Source organism: Pristiophorus japonicus, chromosome 7 (assembly GCF_044704955.1).
Source record: "Pristiophorus japonicus isolate sPriJap1 chromosome 7, sPriJap1.hap1, whole genome shotgun sequence".
NCBI classification, from domain to species: domain Eukaryota; kingdom Metazoa; phylum Chordata; class Chondrichthyes; family Pristiophoridae; genus Pristiophorus; species Pristiophorus japonicus.
Genome location: NC_091983.1, coordinates 98,168,301 through 98,188,699, shown reverse-complemented (window position 1 = coordinate 98,188,699; position 20,399 = coordinate 98,168,301). Strand labels below are relative to the sequence as shown.

The window sequence follows — 20,399 nt, the reverse complement described above, 5'->3', positions numbered from 1 at the left end:
TTCAACATTGAGACCAAATGTTGAAGGTCAATCGAATTTCTTTACTCCAAGGCTAAAGAAAAAAGCTCTTCGTAATAAATGGGGGGTGGGGAAGGAATGTCCATTGTGCCGCGTTAAAACATGTGTGCCAGCATGCTGCACAGGGTAGGGGATAGCACTTCAAAGGAAATTTAAAAATTGCCGCCTGCATCTTTGACTAAAGATGACTGTAGCACCACACGACAAGCGTCAGTTTATTCCTTATGTCGGAAATCGAACCTAATAGGCTCTAGTCTGCATGACTGCGCACTTTGTTCATCAGACCATCCAGGTTACATCAGGCTGATGCTGCGTGAAAATAGTCTGGAAAATGCACAGCCTCAGTCAGAGCCCAGCCTTCGCCACGTGGGGACCTGACTTTTTTGGTTGCTTGGATACTGCGAGCTGATTGACGTCGCTGGGATACGGCACGGCGATTGACAGCGACACTCCTCTGCTTGGGCCAATGAGCGGTGGAGGTTCGGCATTAGTGGCCAATCGGAGGTCAGACGGTCGCCAGTTCCGCGGGATAAAAGGTGCGCGGAGCAGGCTGATGCAATCGTAGCGCGAGGGAGAGTGAAGCGGCCGTTGGTGATTTGTTCCCACTTCAGGTAGGACAGCTCCCCCGGCCGGGGGGAGGAGAGGAAAGACCTTACGCTTTCCCCCCCGGGGGATGGGATGGGATGGGATGGGGATCGGGATGATGGCCGTTGCTCCGATTCCTCTCTCTGCCGGGCTGTGGGGGACAAGCGGGATGTGGAGTGGCAGCTTAAACTGGGGAGGGAGTGCGGGCCCGGGTGTCGATGGCGGGGAGTTTTAGGCTGCCTTGGGGACAGTGCAGTGCCGGGAGATGCGGGAATGAGTGAACTTTCCTGGCCAAGGTCTGCTGTGACCGCCGGCTCATCGCCCTGTGTCTCTAATAGTCTTTACAGCGTGTGAAAGAGATGCTGTCAGTTAAGCGCGGAAGGGCAGCGCTGAGTCCGTGCAGGCAGGGTTAATTTATGAGCTATTTTTAGACTCTAGAATTGAATGGGTCAATGCAACTTTCCGGTAGAATTAAAACCAGGTTGGGTTTGAAGGGACGTGAGTGCAGCTTCAAAACCATTGCTCAATTTATCTTCCTTCAGATTACTCATGTAAATTATATTGGTGTTGGGTTTTAATGGTGTGAGACACATGCGATTTCGCTTTCTTGTCTCTGGATGATGCAATTTCTGTTACACTTTATTTGCCTCCCGGGCTTTAAATGTTTTAATTGACAAACCAAAGAAGGGCCAAAGCCCACAATCAGGAACAACGCCCGTTAAAAGAATTTCAGTAGAACAATCAGGAAGTGGTGATTAAATGACATCTAACTTTGGTCGGATAAGCCGGATAAGAGTAAGAGGAAGTAAATGTCGAGCTCTGGGGAAAAATGAGTTCAGAGTAGTAGAGGGTATTATAGGGACGAAGAAGATTATCTAGGGTGGTACAGTTACAATTTAGAAGGAAGAAAAGTTCAAAGAATTTTCATTGTATGAAAAATGATAAGACATTTCACAAGTTTAAAAACTGTAATTTGATCTGTGAATGTGAGAGGCTATTGCCAAAATTTTACCAGTGCCCTCTGAATTTTACCATCTGATCTCAAACCGTTTTTAATCCATAAAAAGATTTTTTTTCTTATCAAAATTAAAGAATTGGCTAGCTGATAAATACAGTATTGATTTGATTGCATTGAATTGGCTTCTCGGGTTAATAATAGTATGAAGGCATCAACCTTGCTAATGTCAGTTTGATAGGGTAGACACATAGAAGCTGTTTCCATTTGAGGGGAGACCAAAAGTAGGGGCTGTAAATATAAGATAGGTACTGTTCAATCTAAAAGAATTAAGGAGAAGCATCTTTACCCAGAGAGTGGCTTGAATGTGGACCTTGCTACTACATGGCGTGGTTGAGGCAAATAGCAAAAATGCCTTTTTAAGGGGAAGCTAGATAAACACGAGGGAGAAAGGAATATGCAGAAAGGCTTGAGTGGAGCATAACCACTGGCACAGACCAGTTGGGCTGAATGGCCTGTTTCTGTTGTAAATTTTAGCACTCAACTAGATTTTTCAAGGTATGTTCTCATTGCTACCTTGCTGTCTGACAAATTACATTTTCTGGTTTACTTTAAATAAGGTCCCCAAGTAATTGTTGCATCTGAAGAAAATCCTCAAATTAAGTAATGAATTCCCGGGAGTGACAGACTGGGTGGGTTCAGTGTATATTTGTCAAACTGAACCACCGTTTAGGCTCCTCAATTTAATTACTACCGTTTGCATTCGAAGACATATTTATAGGGGTGTTTGCATGACTGCAGATAGTTGACGCCCAGTGCTGTGTGAAGGCGATGCAGTCCATACAGAATAGTTTAATAATTTTGCAGTTGATTACAGGGAAATTTAAGAACCACTATATACATGCAGATGTGTGAAGTCTCGGCTTAGTGGCATTCTATTAGAAAAAGCATAGCTATTCCCAGAACTCTCTTTTTGGATTTGTGCATTCAAATGACAGAAGGGAAGAATTCTGTGTGGAGTAGTCATGCTGGGTAACAGCGAGCTTGACTTATTTCACCTCTTGCCTTGTGTTTTTCCCCTACTCTTCCTTTTTTTTAAAAAGAAAGACTTGCATTTATATAGCGCCTTTTACGACTCCTTTTACGAACGTCTCAAAGCGCTTTACAGCCAATTAAGTACTTTTGGAATGTAGTCACTCTGGTAATGCAGGAAACGCAGCAGCCAATTTACGCACAAACAAGCTCCCTGATACAAGTGCAGCGTCCAAGATCCGGACTCTGGACCGATCGGTGGCAGGGTCGTCCGGAATCCGTAACCTGTTCCGAAATCCGGACCTGCTGACTCTGCCGTCCTTGCCCTGTTTGCTGCTGCTGCCCTTGCCTCGGGGCCTCCTCACCGGCCCGCCCCAAAACCTCCTCTGTGACGCGGCCCGCCGGCTCGAATATTTCCTTGGTGGTGGCACCCCGCCTGAACACCTCCACCACAGCGAGGCCCGCCCGAACAGCTCCTCCTCAATGGGGCTGGTGGCCCAAACAGCTCCTCAGCAGCGGACCCCCCACCCCCCCCTCCCCCTTTCTGATGTTCCAAAATACCTGAACCTGGGCTCGGGTGTTTCCGGATTCATGACATCAGAAAGACAATCCGAAGTCCAGAAAAAAGCGAAATCCAGAACGGCCTCGGTCCCGATGGTTCTGGGGAATCCGGAATTGCCTCGGTCCCGAGGGTTCCGGATTCTGGATGCTGCATCTGTAATGACCAGATAATCTGTGTTTGTTATGTTGAGGGATATATATTGGCCAGGACACCGGGGCCCGATAGCTCCCCTGCTGCTCTTTGAAATTGTACCTTGAGAACTTTTATGCCCACTTGAGAGAGCAGACGTCTCATCCGAAAGACAGCATCTCCAGCAGTGCAGTGCTCCCTCAGCACTGCAAGGAGTGTCAGCCGAGATTGTTATGCTCAAGTCCCTGGAGTGGGAATTGAACCCACAACCTTCTGACTCGGGTGAGAATGCTACCCCCGAGCCACTGGCTTTAGTACCAGTCTGCTGAAGTGTGTGCATGTGCAACCTTTCCTAGTGAAGCATTTCCTGGAATAGTGGTGACGGTGAGGGTTGTCTGGAGGAGAACCTTTGTGCTGCTGAATTGGCCTGTTGATATCTATCCTTCAGGTGGAGTTTTTGATGACGACTTCATTATGGGGATTTAAAAAAAAAAACTTCTAATATAAAATGCACTTGGACTTGCGAATGTTAGTGTGTCTATGGAATGGCTCATTAGAAGGGAATCTAATCTTTTTTTTATAGAGTTCTGCCTCTGGTGGTCCCTGCTATGCATTTTGAGTACTGAATTTGTCCAGTTTACATTGGATTTTGGCAGCTGCCAAGTCCTACTGATACCAGAAAGAGCATTGCATGGATTATTTTGGGTCATGTACCTGTGTAACCTGCTTTCAGGCCACCGTCAAGACAACTCTTAGTAGTTTAGCTGTTGGCATGGTAAACCAGCCTGGCTGAAATCAAATCTGTGGCTTCTCCTGTTGGAATTGCCAATAGGCAATTCCAAATGTGCTAGCATTTTTGTCACCAGATATGTTTTTGGGTTGTGGCTGGGGGGCTTGGTGCTGCATCACTCTGTTGTGTCACAGGATAGCAGGGCACAAGTTTGAATATTCAATTCATGGTGAGCTGTCAGTCTCATACAAGCAGTTGTCAAAGAATGTGGTTGGATATTTCCATGTAGCAAGAGGGCAGTTGCACATTTCTTAGCAGCTGATTTCAGAATGAAGAACTATATAAGTTCACTTCTCTGAAGATATTACATAGCCTGGGAAGGTCTAGAAAATGGAGAGAAAATGCCTGTTTTAAAGAGAGTAATTCAACTCAGAAGAAAATTCTGCTGGGTGAAATGACATGATGTTCCTGAGGAAGTAAGCATTCTTTGTGATGTGTATGTGTTCTAGAGTATGCTGTGGTGTGCATTTCAGGTTTTTACAGAACATTCATTTGGGGTGGGCGGTGGAGGAGGCATACATTCTTTGCGAATGGTGGTGGTTTTATGCGTTAGGCTTGTTTGGACACAGCCTAATTGCAACCCCAGTGAACACAAATCGTGTATGTTTTTTACACCTGGACAATTATTCGCATGAGATTGTTTGAATTCTGATATTTGAACTGATAAAGATGCTAAGTTAGGTTTAAGCATTGTTTAGCGAGCAGCAAATGGGCACATTGCTCTGTCTTAACAACATATTTCTGAAATTGTACTGCTTCCCCTGCCATGGGCCCAAGTTTCGGCTATCCCACAGAATGGCGCATCTCCGAGAGGCCCGCCTATTTTGTAGAATTAAAAGCGCGCCTAAAACTTACCTCGCAATTCTCGGTGTTTAGCAGTCGGCGCGACTCGGCACAAGCAGCTGGGGGCGGAGCTACAGCCCTGCGCTGAAGAGTGCTGGCAGCTGCGCGCATGCGCAGTAGCTCCTGGACTCCCAGCGCATCCTGTCTCCGGGCGACTCTATCCCTGGCCGAAGGGACGTTGTGATGTTTGTCACCTCTATCCCGAGTCGAGTGGCCTGCCTGCCTCCCCATCCCTCGCCTCGTTGCCACTGCCCTTACCTCGGCAGCGGGCCCTCAGCTCTTCGGCAGGCAGGGCTGCGTGTTCTGTTGGAGGGCTCCCGGTGCTCCCGAACGGATAGGTGCTGCAGTAGGTGAGTAGAAACTTTTTAAAAAAAATTTTTTGATTTATTTATCATTTATTATTGATGATGGCTCTTGGTAAAAGTGAAGTGTTTTGGAAAATCCCCTAACTTCCCTTTTTTCCCCCCCCTCATCTTTGGCTACCTGCGTCTAATTCTAAAGTGTACGCAAGGTTTTTCTGAGCGTACAAAAGTCGACACTTACTCCGTTCTAAGTTAGTTTGTCGTAACTGCCTAAACTTGCAAAACGGGTGTCGGTGGCTGGTAACGCCCCCTTTTTGGGGAAAAAAAAACTGAACTAAAACGAAACTAAACTAACTCCCTCGAACTGGAGCAAACTAAACGCTGAGAATTGCGATTTCTAAGATACTCCAAACTAAACTAGTTGCTCCAAAAAAATAGGAGCAACTTCAGCTGAAATTCGGGCCCCATAACTGCCCCGGGGGCACATGAGATCCTTCATTCCCACTCTGGAGCAGTTCTGATTTCAGACATTCAAATCCTTAAGATCCCAGATCCTCACTGTCTATAAACAACATGCTGCCTCATCAAGGGATCCCAAACCATGCATGAGCATAATGTAATAAGATAATGCTGAAAATGCACAGATCATCTGTTAAGGTTTTGGGTGCAGACCCTTTGTCAGAAGTATATCTTTTTTTTGTGATTTTGGTTTCCAGCATTTGCGGATTTTTCTTTTGATTTGATAATGTGCTGCTAAAAACCTGCATTGCACAAAGAACTTTGTATTTGAGATTTTGACCTGGATGCCCGCTTTCTGATGGTTTATTTATATTACCTCAAAACTTTTGTGTACTTGAGTCAGATGGAGGGTTATAACAAACCTATGCCTTTTTGGATATAACCCCCATCAACTGAGATTTCAGTCTTTTGGATGCCTGTTTACACAGGTACAAGTGAATGTGAATTGGTTAGATTATTACTGAGATCAGAGGAACAAACAATAGGTCTTGTACTGAAACTTGAAAAGCACATCGTAAAGAATAACATTGTTTTAGCCCAAAGGACATATTCGAGTTAAACTGAATTAATATGATAGTCCAAAACTAAAGGTCGTAAATATAAGATAGTCACTAATAAAGACAATGGGGAATTCTTCACCCAGAGAAGAATGTGGAACAGGCTACCTTAAGGAGTAGTTGAGGCGAAAAGCATAGATGAATTTAAGGGGAAGTTAGTTAAGCCCATGAGGAAGAAAGGAATAGGAGGATATGCTGACAGTTAAATGAAGAGGAATGGGAGGAGGCTCATGTGGAGCATAAACACTGGCATGGACCAGTTGGGCCAAATGGCTTGTTTCTGTGCTATAGACTATGTAATTGTGCTAATGAAGATTCTTTTTGAATTTAATGAGCATGATTTGGAGTATAGTACTTAATTACTCTGGGTTAAACTTTATCATTTCTTCCTCAGATGTGAATGATGCCAGTTTTCAGGAATTTGGCCAAGACTGCCAAGCAGGTGCTATTGAGCAATGGTTGTAATTGCCAGATTCCTGCTGTGACTGTCAGACTTATGAGCTGCTCCCCAAGACAAGTAAATGCAGATGCTAGCTTTCACTCTGTGTCTTTTGCTGAATCGGATCACCCCCGTGTGCTTATCACAGGTATGTGTCCAGTTTCTTCACTTGATATCTTCTGGTATGCTGGTACAAAATGTGTCTCGATTATAAAATTAGAAACTAGTTTTTTTTTTTAAACTTTGTAGTTTTTGATCCTTGTGGTGGCTTTTTAAATGTTGTCTGAAAATGAGCTGTGCTCAATAGGTACTGGATTTCTACCCCAGTTTTGCTAAAAAAAAAATTCTGCCTTTTTTTTTTGCGCTCCTGAAGACATTTAGGGGGCGAAATTGCCCCTTTCCAAAAGCTCCAACTGGGTGCTAATGAATTATCACCTGGGAGCAGACGGCAGAAGCAACCTGCTCTGAATTGCCCCCAGGAATGCTGCAGGCGAAAATGGAAATTATCACCGTGCGCGCCGACCCCTTTGCACCCCGCAGGGGAAATTTGCGAGATTGCCATGGGATGATGCCAACAACAACTTCGCAATGGCCCAGTGGGTGCCAGGAAAGTGACTGCAGAGTTCACAGCGGCCATCCCCTTTTAAAAGAAGGGGAGAGACGTTGTGACACGTCAGCTGACGCGGCACGTCCACTTTGCGCTAAGCATCACGCTGTGCTTCCGCCTCTCTACAGCCCCATGGAGGTGAATTATGCCTCTGATATCGCCCCGCAGGTTTTTTGATTCAAATATCCCTTTTCCGGGACATTGAGCTGCCCATCTCGTCGGGTGCAAAATTTTCATTTAATTCAAATTGTGCACCCCAAACGGGGTGCGGGCCAATTTCGCTCCCTTAGCCTCCTTTTTTTTTTTGGATATAGTTCTGCACAAAGCAGGCACACTCCAACAACTTGCTCAAGTTGCTGTTCTTCAAGTATGAGTTGCGGCCGTGAATATCAACCGGATATTTGGCATAGCCACGCCTGGTGCGGTCATCTCTTGACTTGCCACATCCATGCATGTATTTTCAGCATGAATTACTGGATAACCAGTGAGACCAGAATATTTTTAACCCTGCCCAACCCAAGGGCACTTGAGGGCAATTGTAGGAGTCCTACCACCACCCAGTCAAGAACAACTCACGTAGTGCCGACTGGATATCAAGTTGCAATTTTTATCATCAGAAACTGTTGTTGCCTCCAACCACATTAATAAATGTCTATATAATTCCTTTTATTAACAGCACTAAAATACAGAGTAGCATTTGAAAATACAAAGTCAAATAAAAAGTTAAACAAAAGAGAACCGTTAACGTTACTACTGCAGAAGAGATACGTTATTCACTGCGCAGTTATCTGTCCAGTCTGTTCTAATAAATTGATACTGTGTACACCTTTTTTTTATATAGGTGACTTGTTTACAAAAATCTAGCAACTGGTCTTGTGTAATTGTGGTCATGGAACAATTTAGTTATTAATCTCATTTAACTTTGTTATATATGTGGATAATTCCAATAAGCACTTTAGCTATATTCCATGTGCTATATTGCGCCACTGGTGCCATTATACAGCCTGTAGAATTACATGTTTTGAACATTCTCTGATGATGTAATACAAAATGGCAATACATCATCTGAACCATTGTAAAGATTAAATACTTTGTTTGTTAAATGAATGTAATTAATGGTGCATATCATCACAGTTGTGGATTGCTGTTCAACCAAGATATCCAAAGTTGCATTTAAAAATTGATGTGTCTTGCCAGGGGCTGTCTGTACTCGTATCTGAATTATAAACTAAGCTTGTAGACATAAGTGCACATGGATTTTTCCAATCTAACAGGATTGGAAAGTTGTGATAGTTGTCATCTGCTGTTGAAAGCAAATATGTTGTTTCAGTTTTATGTTAAGTGTTCTTCTTTTCAGGTGGCTTAGGGCAACTTGGTGTGGGGCTTGCTAACTTGCTACGGTATGTAACTGTAATATTGCATTTGAAGTACCGAAAGTTCACATTGTTCAAGTGGTGAATGTGTAACAACTGATAAGCTTGACAAAACTGCAGTATGAAAGTTTGAAGCTTTACCACGGGGTGGAGTTTCCACCAGTCGTATCCGGGTGGAATTGGCCAAGCCAATGCAAAAGATCGACACCCAGAACCATTTCCATTGGTGTTTTTTGTGATCTTTTACAGTGGCTTGAGATTTAATTCGCCCACAGTTTTTTTTTTTAAATCTCAAAATATTTAATTTACTAAGAAACTGACTAGTGTACAACAATGAAACTATTAAATGGTTCAGTACAGTTTTTAAAAAAAAAAAAAATCATTTTCAATTATTTTAAATCCAGTTACTCACAGGTGGAGGACTGGACACTGTCAGCTATGGCTCAGTGGATAGCGCACACACCTGAGTAAGAAGGTTTGGGCTCAAATCCTACGACTTGAGCGCACAAATCTAGGCTGACACGCCAGTGCTGTACTGAGGGAGTGCTGCATTGTCGGAGGTGCCGTCTTTCAGATGATACGTTAAACTGACGTCCCAGATGTGCCCTCTAGTGGACGTAAAAGATCCCATGCACTATTTTGAAGAAGAGCAGGGGAGTTATCCCCGGTGTCCTGGCCAATATTTATATCTCCATCATGATTAAAAACAGACTATCTGGTCATTATCCCATTGATGTTTGTGGGAACTTGCAGTGTGCAAATTGGCTGCCGCGTTTCCCACATTACAACAGTGACTACACTCCAAAAGTACTTCATTGTCTGTAAAGCACTTGGACCTATGGTGATCATGAAAGGTGCTTTATAAATGCAAGACTTTTTCTCATTAAAAATGTGATTAAACCCATTTTCAGCTCTATTAATAAAGCTGCACCAGGTTACTATTCTTAAATATCAATGAATACTTTTTAACAGAGAAGAGAAAAAAAACACTTACATTCTATTACGCTGCCTAATTGCACTAGTTCATGCAAAATTTTAAGTTTGTGATTGTGCCTAAAAAGTGGAAACTCTACCCCCTATGTTGTTTTTTTATGATTAATTCAGTTAAATCTAATAGAAGATTAGTATGGGATAAGTATGTTCCTACTGATATTAATATCATGAGTAATCTGTTCCAGTGTATTTTCACATTGTCTTTAGTAAATTTACAATAAACTACTGTCCTAATTTTTATTGTCTCCCCTATATAGATTTTTACTGATGTGGACACAGTATCATTGAACAAGAAAAGCTTCCGTACTTGGGTGGGGGGGGGGTGGGGGCAGAGGGCTTTTTAGGCTTTTTAGATTAATCATGCCAGGGTGTTGCTTTCTGCTGAGTATTTAACAAACATGCTAATTCTTTCACAGGAAACGCTTTGGTAAAAACAATGTAATTCTCTCTGATATCAGGAAACCCCCAGATCATGTGTTCTACAGTGGTAAGTGCTCTGAGTTAAAACTAGTTTGTATTCTTACCTTTTCAATATTAGAAAACAAACATTTAGCTAATCTTTGTCTTGCCTATTCAGGGCCATTTATATATTCTGATATCTTGGACTATAAGAATCTGCGTGAAATTGTTGTCAATAATCGTATTACGTGGCTGATTCACTACAGTGCACTGCTAAGTGCTGTCGGGGAAGCAAATGTACCTCTAGCACGCAATGTCAATATAACAGGTGAGTGCATGACAATTGTCATTTCTATAGTTGGAACAATTGAATTTGAGCTGAAGTAACAAATGTTTTTCTTCTCCTGAAAAATGGACACTATGAAGCATTTTAAACACAAATAGCGTATATTCACATTTTTTTAATTTTATGTTTGAGGTAATTTTAAGAAATTGCTGTTATAGAAGTGTGTTTTTGAAAATATCAAGCCTTAGAAGTCTGTTATTTGCTATTACAGGTGGTACATATAATTACATAAGATAGAGGTGCTAAAAGTACTGTGCTTGTAATGGATTTAGTTTTCTTTAATAGCACAAACTGATAGAAGTATTTATTTAAGACAAAGTTTAAATATAATAACTTTGATCTGTTTGCAGGTCTGCACAACGTGTTGGATATTGCTGCTGAACATAACCTTCGCCTGTTTGTTCCCAGCACTATTGGTGCATTTGGACCAACTTCTCCCAGAAATCCAACTCCTGATCTCTGTGTACAGAGACCTAGGACAATCTATGGGGTCTCCAAGGTGCATGCTGAGCTGATGGGCGAGGTATGCGGAGTTTAAGAATATTGAAATAAAAAGGCCATTGATCTCACTGTCTCAAGGATCTATTTCATCTGAGCCTTTCCTATCAGAAATCCATTTCCTTTATTCCTAGTTGGACTAAGAATTGGCTATTTCTTTTTTTTTTAAATACTCGTCCTGAGTATGTCAGGTTTATAAATTGTTGGCTCTGGGCACAAATAAGTAATTCTTCAGCTTTAATTATTTTTATATGGTTTGATACACAAATCCATGTCCACTGACTTTTATTGATTCATTACCTTTTTATAAATCCTTCTTCCAGAATCCCTTTTCATCTCCTCGCCCACCCCCGAATGCTTTCCATTGCACGTGTACACATGCATTTTCTGATGCTTTATAATGTGGATGTTACTTCATTTGACTGGGATGATGTTGACCACCTACTTTGCATTTCTGACTTGTGATTCTGACTTTCAATACTTAGTTGTTCAATGGATTTTAAAAAAAAAATCTTTGTATTTACTGTTCATAGTAAACTTACAGTTCTTGGTATTAAACTTCATTTGTAAGGGAGTGAGGCCTGACTTTTGGAATTACAGACCAGTTAATCTAAAACCAATATTTTACAGGATGTTTTTAACTGTCCAAAAGGCATAAATGACATAGGATTGTGCACATGGATTTAGAATCAACAATCCTTTTCACAATCTCCGGAATTAACTAAATTGATAGTGGCAGTCCAATAGATATCTACTTGGGTTTTCGGAAAGCACTTGATGAGAAGCTTCATAGGTGGAACTTTAAAAATAAGGCTCATGAAATTAATGACAACTAATCAGATTTAAAACTGTCTTAGTAATGGAACACAAGAGGAAAATAGGAACAATCTGTGGGGAGTTATTGATGGAATTCATGAGACCTGTTCTGGATTTTTGCTGTTCAGAATATTTAGAAGTGATGGGGGCAAGACCCTATGTTACTGTGGGTTACGTGGTGGTTTTTCAGAGTCCCTGCCTCTTTATCAACATGCTGCTCTGACATTGCAGTCAACTTTCACGTACTGTGATGAGACCCAGCTCGACCATTCCTATTGTTTGTCTGTGGAGCATACTGGCTGTGAAGTGCGGCTACGCAAAAGATGCCAACTGGTCTAGGATGTTGGTTCGATCTCGCTTGATTTATCACTTAGAAAGAGAGATGGTGGTCTTAACCTTTTTTTCATGTGGAGTTCAAACGGGTTGTGTACAGACTGTTGGAGTAGGGTTTGTATATGGGTTGTGAAAGGCATCACAAAATACCCTAATCATTAAATCTGCAAATTCTCAATTTAATCTCTCTCTCATAACTTTCGCACATACAGCTGAGATTATCTCATGGTGTAAGCATTTTAAATCAAAGCAGGTCTGATCAAATGCAGCTAAATTCTGGGAACTTTAATTTTAATAGTGCCAGAGCTGGATCAGCATGTTTCTTTGTAGATATGAGTTTTACATATGTATTGTGTTTTCTCAATAGTATTACCACCACAAGTATGGCATGGACTTTCGATGTCTGAGGTACCCTGGCATCATTTCTGCAGATACCCAGCCTGGTGGTGGCACGACAGGTGTGTTTAACTCTCTTGCAATTTTTAAATTACTGTTTACTATGCAATGCCAGTTGTATACCACAGAGGCGTTTATAGTACGTTTAAGTGAGGTGAAGCTGCATCATCCCAGATTAGCTGGCCAGGAGCTGTATCTGGGTGTGGGATGAGCCATCATGTATCAGAAGATTCAGCTTCTACTTCACTGATCTTCGCGGCACATTGCAACTGATCCTAGATAGCACCCCCAGTTTGATCCGGCTTGTTGCAACTGATGCTGTACTACAATTATACAAAGGTTTTATTTATTTTAATTTTTTTAAATGCCCGCTAAAAGAATTAAGGCATCACAGTACTTGTCTGGCTAGGGAACTGCACTTGATGCCATTTAAGATTTGTATCGGGGCTCCCAATTATCTGAACAAACATTACCTTGAATTGTATACGGTGAACTGCTCCTCCAGACACTGCTCAGTCCTCCTACCTAACTAAACATAGCCATGCATCATGAGAAATGGCTTCTGTTCCTTCCTTGCATTATTACCTCCAGGTCTCCCAAGAATCTCTCCATGGTCCCTGCTTCTTTATCAACATGCTGCTCTGACATTGCAGTCAACTTTCACGTACTGTGATGAGACCCAGCTCGACCATTCCTATTGTTTGTCAAGCCTTGACTGAATAACCTCTTCCAGCTCAACATTGGGAAACCTAAAGCTACTGATACTACAAATGTTACTTTCATGCCATTGACTCCACCCCGCCCCCCCCCCCCTTTCCTCTACATGCTCAGGCTGAAGCAGGACATTTGCATTCTTGATATCCTATTCAACCCTGTGCGGAGGTTGAAATCCCATATTCTGTTTATCACCAAGAATGTTTACTTCATCATCTTTCACATTGCCTGCATCAATCTGTCTGCTTCTAAAGCCCTTTATATATGGCATTGTCACCTACAATATGACTACCCTTGCGTACTGTGAGGATATCCAGTTCTACCGTCCTGGCTGAGCCCCAGTGTATTAAATTCAACATTTTAGTTCTCTTCTAACTCCCTTTGCGGCCTGCCTCTGCTGCCTCTTCCAGTCCTATTTCTCTTTCAAATGCTCCTTGTATTTTGACTCCAGCCTTCTGTGCAAATCCCACCTTTTAGTGGTAAACAGTTAGGTGGCTCATTCCCGTTCTCTGGAAACCCCTCTCCTGTTTGTCCTATTAAAAACATCTAATCAAAACAAAGCTTTCAGTCACTGCTTCTAATCTGCCCCTTCCTGGCTCGTTGTCTGTTTTCCTTACCCTGGTTGTGAAGAAGCGTCTTGGAATGGTTCTTTGTGTTACAGGTGCTATCCAAGTGCAAGTTGTTGTCAATCACCATTGACATTTGATTTTAATTATAGCTGTTAATGTTTAAGGTTTCTTTTTTTAATAATTGCGATTACATTTTTAAGAATTAGTAATGTGCCACAGAAACTGAATAGACCTGCCCCAGATTATAGGGACCCTGCTGAATTCAATACTAAATCAATTATATACAACTAGTTAATCCTAATTTTTTTTTTAAGACTGCATTTGCATTTGCATTTACTGTAGCTGTAGATTTACTGTTGAACTCTTCTGGGTTTGGTGTATACATTCATGAGTGTTTGTACACTGAGCAGACTATAGCTATAATTATTACTTGACTGTAATTTAGAGGTCACGCGAGACTGCCAGGTAGGCAGTGTGCTGGGTTATTTTGGGACTTGATTACAAAGTGTCCTGTTTCCTGAAGTTTTAAATATTGTGGTTTAGGTTTCTCTATCATCCTGTGTAATCAACTCCATCTGACTGCAGGGAAGTTTGGCTTCATGATATATTTTAGTTTATGTTCAGAGCTTTTATTACTTTACATTTCTTTGTTCGTCAAAAGTTTATACTGCATCTGAAACTGTTGCTTGGTGAGATTCTTTTTAAAACAAAGGGGGAAAAATTTGGTAACCTTCTGTTTGGGGTGCTAACTTTTGAAAGTTGAACAAATTAGCGGCAGGCGCTAATGTTTTTCAGTTTTCAAAAAATTCTGTTTTTGCTCCAAGGAGGAAATGGAGCACTTCCTTCCTGGAGCACAACAGGCAGGCAGGTGGTAGTTGTGCAGCAGTGCACAATGGGCCGCACCGTGCTACTGCGTTCCAAGGCACCTTCCCTACCTTAGAGAAGGACCATTGTGCACACTCTGCATTGGGACCAGTGAACTGGACCCCAACGGCAGCCGAGATTCTGAAGCACCATCTTTAAAAAAATGTTGTACTTGCCTCGGCCACCTCCCCTTTAACTTTCGCTCCCAAAGTGCCCGGCCTCGCGAACAATGCCTCCTGCAGCTGCTGGTGTTTTCGCCTGGTAATGCTGCAGGGGGCAGAACCGAAGTTCAGGTCCAGGGTGATGTGCACGGCAATGATGCCACGATCTCTGGGTGAAGGAGATCTGGGCGCAACGTCCTACCACCGCCACAAAGCTCCCACCAAAGTTAGAGTTGTTCATCTTGCCGGTCAGTAAGGCGCTTCCCCCCCCCCCCCCCCGAGACGATAACGGGAAGTGCTAAGGAGGCCAATTCCAAGCAAAACCTCTACTTTTTAAACTCCATTTGCTCCCTTATTCTGAAACCGTTGTTCTACAATAGGTTGCCTGAATTGTCATTTCATTTGTGAACCTTTAATTGTGACTGTCATCTGGCTAGTCAAATACTATAAGTATCTAAGTCACTAGCAATCATGATCTTACTTGATATCCAACTAGGTATAGTTCCAGCAGTGTTTGTTCGAAATACTGGTCAAAAGCAGGAACCCTGGCTCTTCTTTTTTTTTCTTTATTTGCCTCCATAACCTGGGGCACTGAGGCCAATTGTACTACTGCCCAGACAGACCAACTTGGTGCAGATTGGAGATTGTATCTGGGACCTTCCTGGTCATTTTTCAATTTGACTTGTATCCATGTCATAATTCACACAATTTAGCACACATATTAAAGTAAGGATCTGAGAGTATAATGGAAAAGTACATTGAGAACATGTAATGCAATCTCCGGTTGGATTTATATTATAAAATTCCTATAAAATGAAACCGAAAGGCTAGTCATTGTTTTTTAAATTCTATTACTTAGTGTGGTGAAATTGATTGGAGCAGTGGCAGACCTAATTCTGTTTCAAAGTAACAAATTAACAAACCATGTTAACAAAGAACATCACAGCTCATTTGCAGGTGGCTCCCTGTATTTATCTTGTGCATATATTTGAGCAATGCCTGACAATTTTTTTTGCCCTAAACTTTTTAATTTAGAATTTGATATTTGTTTTCAATGTAGTGTTTGATTTCTGCTAAATACACGCCATCCTGATTTCTGATCATGATTGTGCAAGAGCTTCAGCATAGAGCTGTTTTGTATTTGGATTCCCTTTTTTTAAAAAAAAGATATGAAGCTTTGTAGCTTGAGCATCTCTAATAGCCAGCAGTTTTCTAAGACCAAGTGGCCATGTAACCAAGGTGACCGCTGCACTGGTTACACTGTAAATGTTTAGCAGTCTAAGTGAAGCATGAAAGCTTTCATGCTATGTACAATTACTGAATGTTTGCTTTATTTTTCAGACTATGCAGTCCAAATTTTCCATGATGCTGTAAAGATGGGGAAGTTTGAATGTTACTTGAGGCCTGATACAAAGCTCCCCATGATGTACATCGATGACTGCCTGCGCGCAACACTGGAAATTCTAGAAACACCAGCAGAGCAGCTTACAATGAGAACATATAATATCAGTGCTATGAGTTTCACTCCTGAAGAGCTGGTGACTGAAGTCCGGAAACACCTGTCGGACCTTGAGGTCACTTACAAAGTTGATAAAATACGCCAGGAAATCGGTAGGTGCAATGTGTTATGTCTGCTTCCAGTATTGTAGATCCATATGGTACACATTTTGGTGGATTGGCGCTTTCTTGCTGTCCCTGATGCATTTTATCCTTGAGTGATGCACAATATTCAAAATGGGCTCTTTTACATCTAATTTGTGAATGAGTGCAAAGAATTAAAAAATTATCCGGATTTTGCAGTCAGCAGTGAAGGAATGTTGCTTGCTGTTCACTACGCTGACAGTTGCCTACAGACTTTTCACGGGCAACTTGCTGTCATTGGTGTCTGATCCACTGTGGCACCCTCTACAGGGGATATGTGAGCAAGCCAAGCTACAACAAGGCTCTTCAACCACATACACTGGGTCTAAGCCAGGAAGTATTCATTAGATATTCAATATAAAACATGTACAGAAAGCGAAATAAGACCGGGACAAAAAGAATGAGATTAAGCGAGATAAGAGTCAAAGAAAAAGTAAAAAATGTGTTAATTTTTTAATCTTTTTAAAATCTTCAACCCTAATTAAATTCTGAAGGAATGAGACTCCACACTTGTAAAAATTAAATTTTCAGTGCCAGGAAGGTTGTTTAGCAGTAATTATGACTTTGCATACCTGTGTGCACCAGCCCAAACAACTTCTGCTGTGTTTAGTGGGTATGTACAGCAACTTCACACCCTGTCATGGATTTTAATGCTGAGTCTATCGGCAAGGTACTGTTCTAGCGTAGCCTGTGGAGGGTAATTCGGACAGCAACTTCCGGTTTTCCATGTTTAACTGCATGTGCTTACTCCGGAAGTTACTATCTGATGTACTCCATAATAATGTTGAGCCTCGCTGTTGTTGTCAATGCAAAATCAGGGCCAATATTTACAGTTCCCATTTGTTATGGATCAGTGTCTTGGAACAAATTAGTTGTTTTGTTTGTATCCACTGCAATCCATTCGGGTTGTACTTATTGGGCCAAAAATTGCGTACAAAGTGCGCACGGTCCCGGTGAGGCCTCGCAAAAGCCAGTTTTCAGGGCATGATGCGCATGCGCCGAGAACCGGCTGTTCTGATCTGTCAAGATTTCTCCGTCCATTTCCTTCACATTCCCGGAAGAAGGACATCTTCGCGGGAGAGATTGGGCTATTTGCCCAACTCCTGCCCAGTGAATGTCTTTCAACCTTTTACACCTGGTAAAAGCAGGTGCCTAGCTTACTTTTACCAGCGTAACACTATTAAAACAAAAATTAAATTTATACACTTTTTCATTAAAAACCCTGTCCATTAAGGTAAGTTTTATTTTTAACCCTATTAAAACACACATTTAATTCCATTTAATTTAAAATGAGGTGCTTTATTTATTATGCTGTGTTTTGGTATTTTAGGGCTTTTCCTCATTAATAGTAATGGGAACTTGTATAAACGGAGTTTCCATTTTTAATCAATGAAAATAGTGATTAGTGGTCCAGGCCCACATGACTCCACGTATGTACATACGTGAAAGAAATTCGCACAGCGAATCTAGGCCTCGAACCAGAATCCTACGTTCTTCCGAGACCACCAGGTACTTTAATAGTTTTTTTTTCTGGTCGGAGGCAATTCCCCCCCCCGCCCCCCCCCCCCCCCCCCCCCAAATAAATCTGTGTATAGAGTCTGCAACTAATCCGGAAGTTTTTTGACCTCAAACTGTTTTATGGTTTTAACTGTAGCTTATCACGCCTATGCTTTTAAAGTATTTTCCAAATTACTCTTCCATTTAGGTTAAGTTAACCTTGTGTTGATGAGAGAAGATACTCCTCATCCCATATACTTTCCTTGCTATGACTAGTAGAAATGCTAAAAGCTTTTCAGAAGCTGACTGTTTGCCTGTCTGTTTTTAGCTGATAGCTGGCCAATGGAATTTGATGACCACAATGCTCGCCAAGATTGGAGCTGGAAGCATGAATATGACCTTCCTGAGCTGGTGTTCACGATGCTAAATTTCAGTACAACTGACAGTCGGCTGATGCAAGCAAATTAAATGAGGATGAATGTTTTTTTTGAAGGACCAGAATCTACAAGGGGATCCAATGTATATAAGAACATACTGTAATACTTAGATCATAAAACTTAGATCACTTTGTGTAAATAGTTCTTTTTCCTTACTTGAATTAGGCAGACTGCTATGGCTTGATGTGCATCTTGTGCAAAGAAAATTACCAAATTATAATTAATGTTGGTAAACTGACTTGAGTGGTGATTCAAAATTCATTGACAGGACTGAAGATATTGCAGAAGTCTCAGGTCTAGATGGACATACTGCTGTTACCAAAGGGCTGTCAACATATAGGGCAAAGTATTTCATTTGAGGTTTAATTTATTTCTAAACTTTCAGAAGTGTTTATTAGCTGTGTTTTACTCTGGGGTAAAGTGTGTGTGTGTGTGTGTGTGTGTGTTCACTCAATATTCAAAAAATTGGAATCATCAGTTGTACTAACAGTCAAATAAAATCTGCAGTACTTCATAAATTTAATCTTCAGCCAAAATTTTTCAAAACTGTACTCTGGTTGCAATACATGTCATTTGTGCTGAAGATTTTTTATTTTGAATTGCAAGCTGACTAGATCGACCTTGTTGACTGTTTCCATAATGTTGATTTGCAATATTCAGAATTTGATATTACCCACTTGTAATTTGCAAATTGATTTTAATAAAGAATTAACATATATGGTTATTTCAAAACATTAAAATCTGTTGCTTAAACAGAATGGTACAACACTCATTTTATGTATTTGAAAGATGATTGATATCCAGAAGCATGTATGCTAACTGCTATATTTGTGTCGCAGTATTGATTTTCTTGTGACCTTGCATTTCATTACAAGCTGTCTTTCATGAAGGTCCAGTGGCTTCTGAGATGTTTTGGCATGAATGTGCAAATTTAGAATAAGGTTTTAAAACATTAAAAAAATGGCTTTAATGTAGTGAATGGCTTCAAGGTAAAAATGCAGCTCCAGTACTTTTCGGAGTGGAACCAGTTTCTTAAAATCTTTTTTAATAAAGAAGATACATGGGTTGAAAAATCTTTGGTAGCTATCTTATTGCAAAAATGTGTCTGGCTTTTATTTTGCAAGAAAAAAATGAAATGATACCTGCATTAAATTTCAGATATGGCACTTTTGAGTTTAAGAGTTTATTGAATTTAATGTTTTGTGGAAAAACGTTTTTTTGCTGTTTATGAACATTTAGAAAATAAAAGAGCATTCCTAAATGTATGTGTATTTGCAGGTTTATGACACATTCATTACCATCCCAAGCCCTGTGATGCTGAACAGCAAGTTTGAAAAGTGTAAAAGAAAATGAAGTAGAGATTAGAGTGACAACATGCTTGAATTTTAAAAGATTAAAACAAGTGCAAGTCATTGTTTTTAGGGAGTTGGGAGGAAACTATTGAATTCAAGACTTGTCATATGCAGCACGTTTATAGAGAGAAGAAAGAACATGTAGACATTAGTTTCAGATTCTAAGTGACCAGGGGAAACTCAGGAACAGTGACTGATGGGAAGAGACAAGACAGGTTGCAAGAGAAAGTGAAGTAGAGAGGAGAAAAGGAACTATCCAACAGGTGAACTTTGTCTTGTAAGTGCTTTTTTTTTTTGGGGGGGGGTTCTCATTTAGATATAGGAGCAGCGCTCATCTTGGGATCTTTGCAAAGAGTCATGTGGGGGTGTGCTTGACACAAGAAGCTAATCATCTTGGCGGTTGCTTTACTATTGGCGGTATGGTATGGAGTTCTATTTTGATGTTAGATCGACGAGAGGTGGTAGATTTTGGTTAGACATAAAGATATTTAGGTCGACGAATTGAAAGAAAATGCCATGGAGGTGGTACAAATTATTGCATCTCTTGGTTAATCTTCAATGGTATGCTCAATCTGGTTCTTTCCCTTACCTATGAGAGATCTGTGGTCTCGGCTCAACGCTTCCTTTGCAACTCAACTGAGATCAAAAACGTGGGTGTGAAACCAAATCTGT

At 41.2% G+C, this 20,399-nt stretch overlaps 1 protein-coding gene across 1 annotated transcript; it reads left to right on the top strand.

The window, feature by feature from the left end:
• Positions 1–523: 523 nt before the first annotated feature.
• Positions 524–19,448, top strand: tdh (L-threonine dehydrogenase). Its single transcript, XM_070885172.1, has 9 exons — positions 524–629; positions 6,687–6,879; positions 8,696–8,738; positions 10,121–10,191; positions 10,282–10,431; positions 10,800–10,972; positions 12,464–12,554; positions 16,142–16,411; positions 18,267–19,448. Exons 2-9 carry the CDS (start codon positions 6,693–6,695, stop codon positions 18,404–18,406), a joined length of 1,125 nt encoding a protein of 374 aa, XP_070741273.1. The 5' UTR covers positions 524–629; positions 6,687–6,692; the 3' UTR covers positions 18,407–19,448.
• Positions 19,449–20,399: the final 951 nt, after the last annotated feature.

Coding starts and splice junctions, on each gene's coding strand:
- tdh (XM_070885172.1), top strand. CDS start 6,693: ATGATGCCAGTTTTCAGGAATTTGGCCAAGACTGCCAAGCAGGTGCTA. Junction 10,973..12,463: donor ATGCTGAGCTGATGGGCGAG/GTATGCGGAGTT, acceptor TTTTCTCAATAG/TATTACCACCACAAGTATGG. Junction 16,412..18,266: donor TAAAATACGCCAGGAAATCG/GTAGGTGCAATG, acceptor GTCTGTTTTTAG/CTGATAGCTGGCCAATGGAA.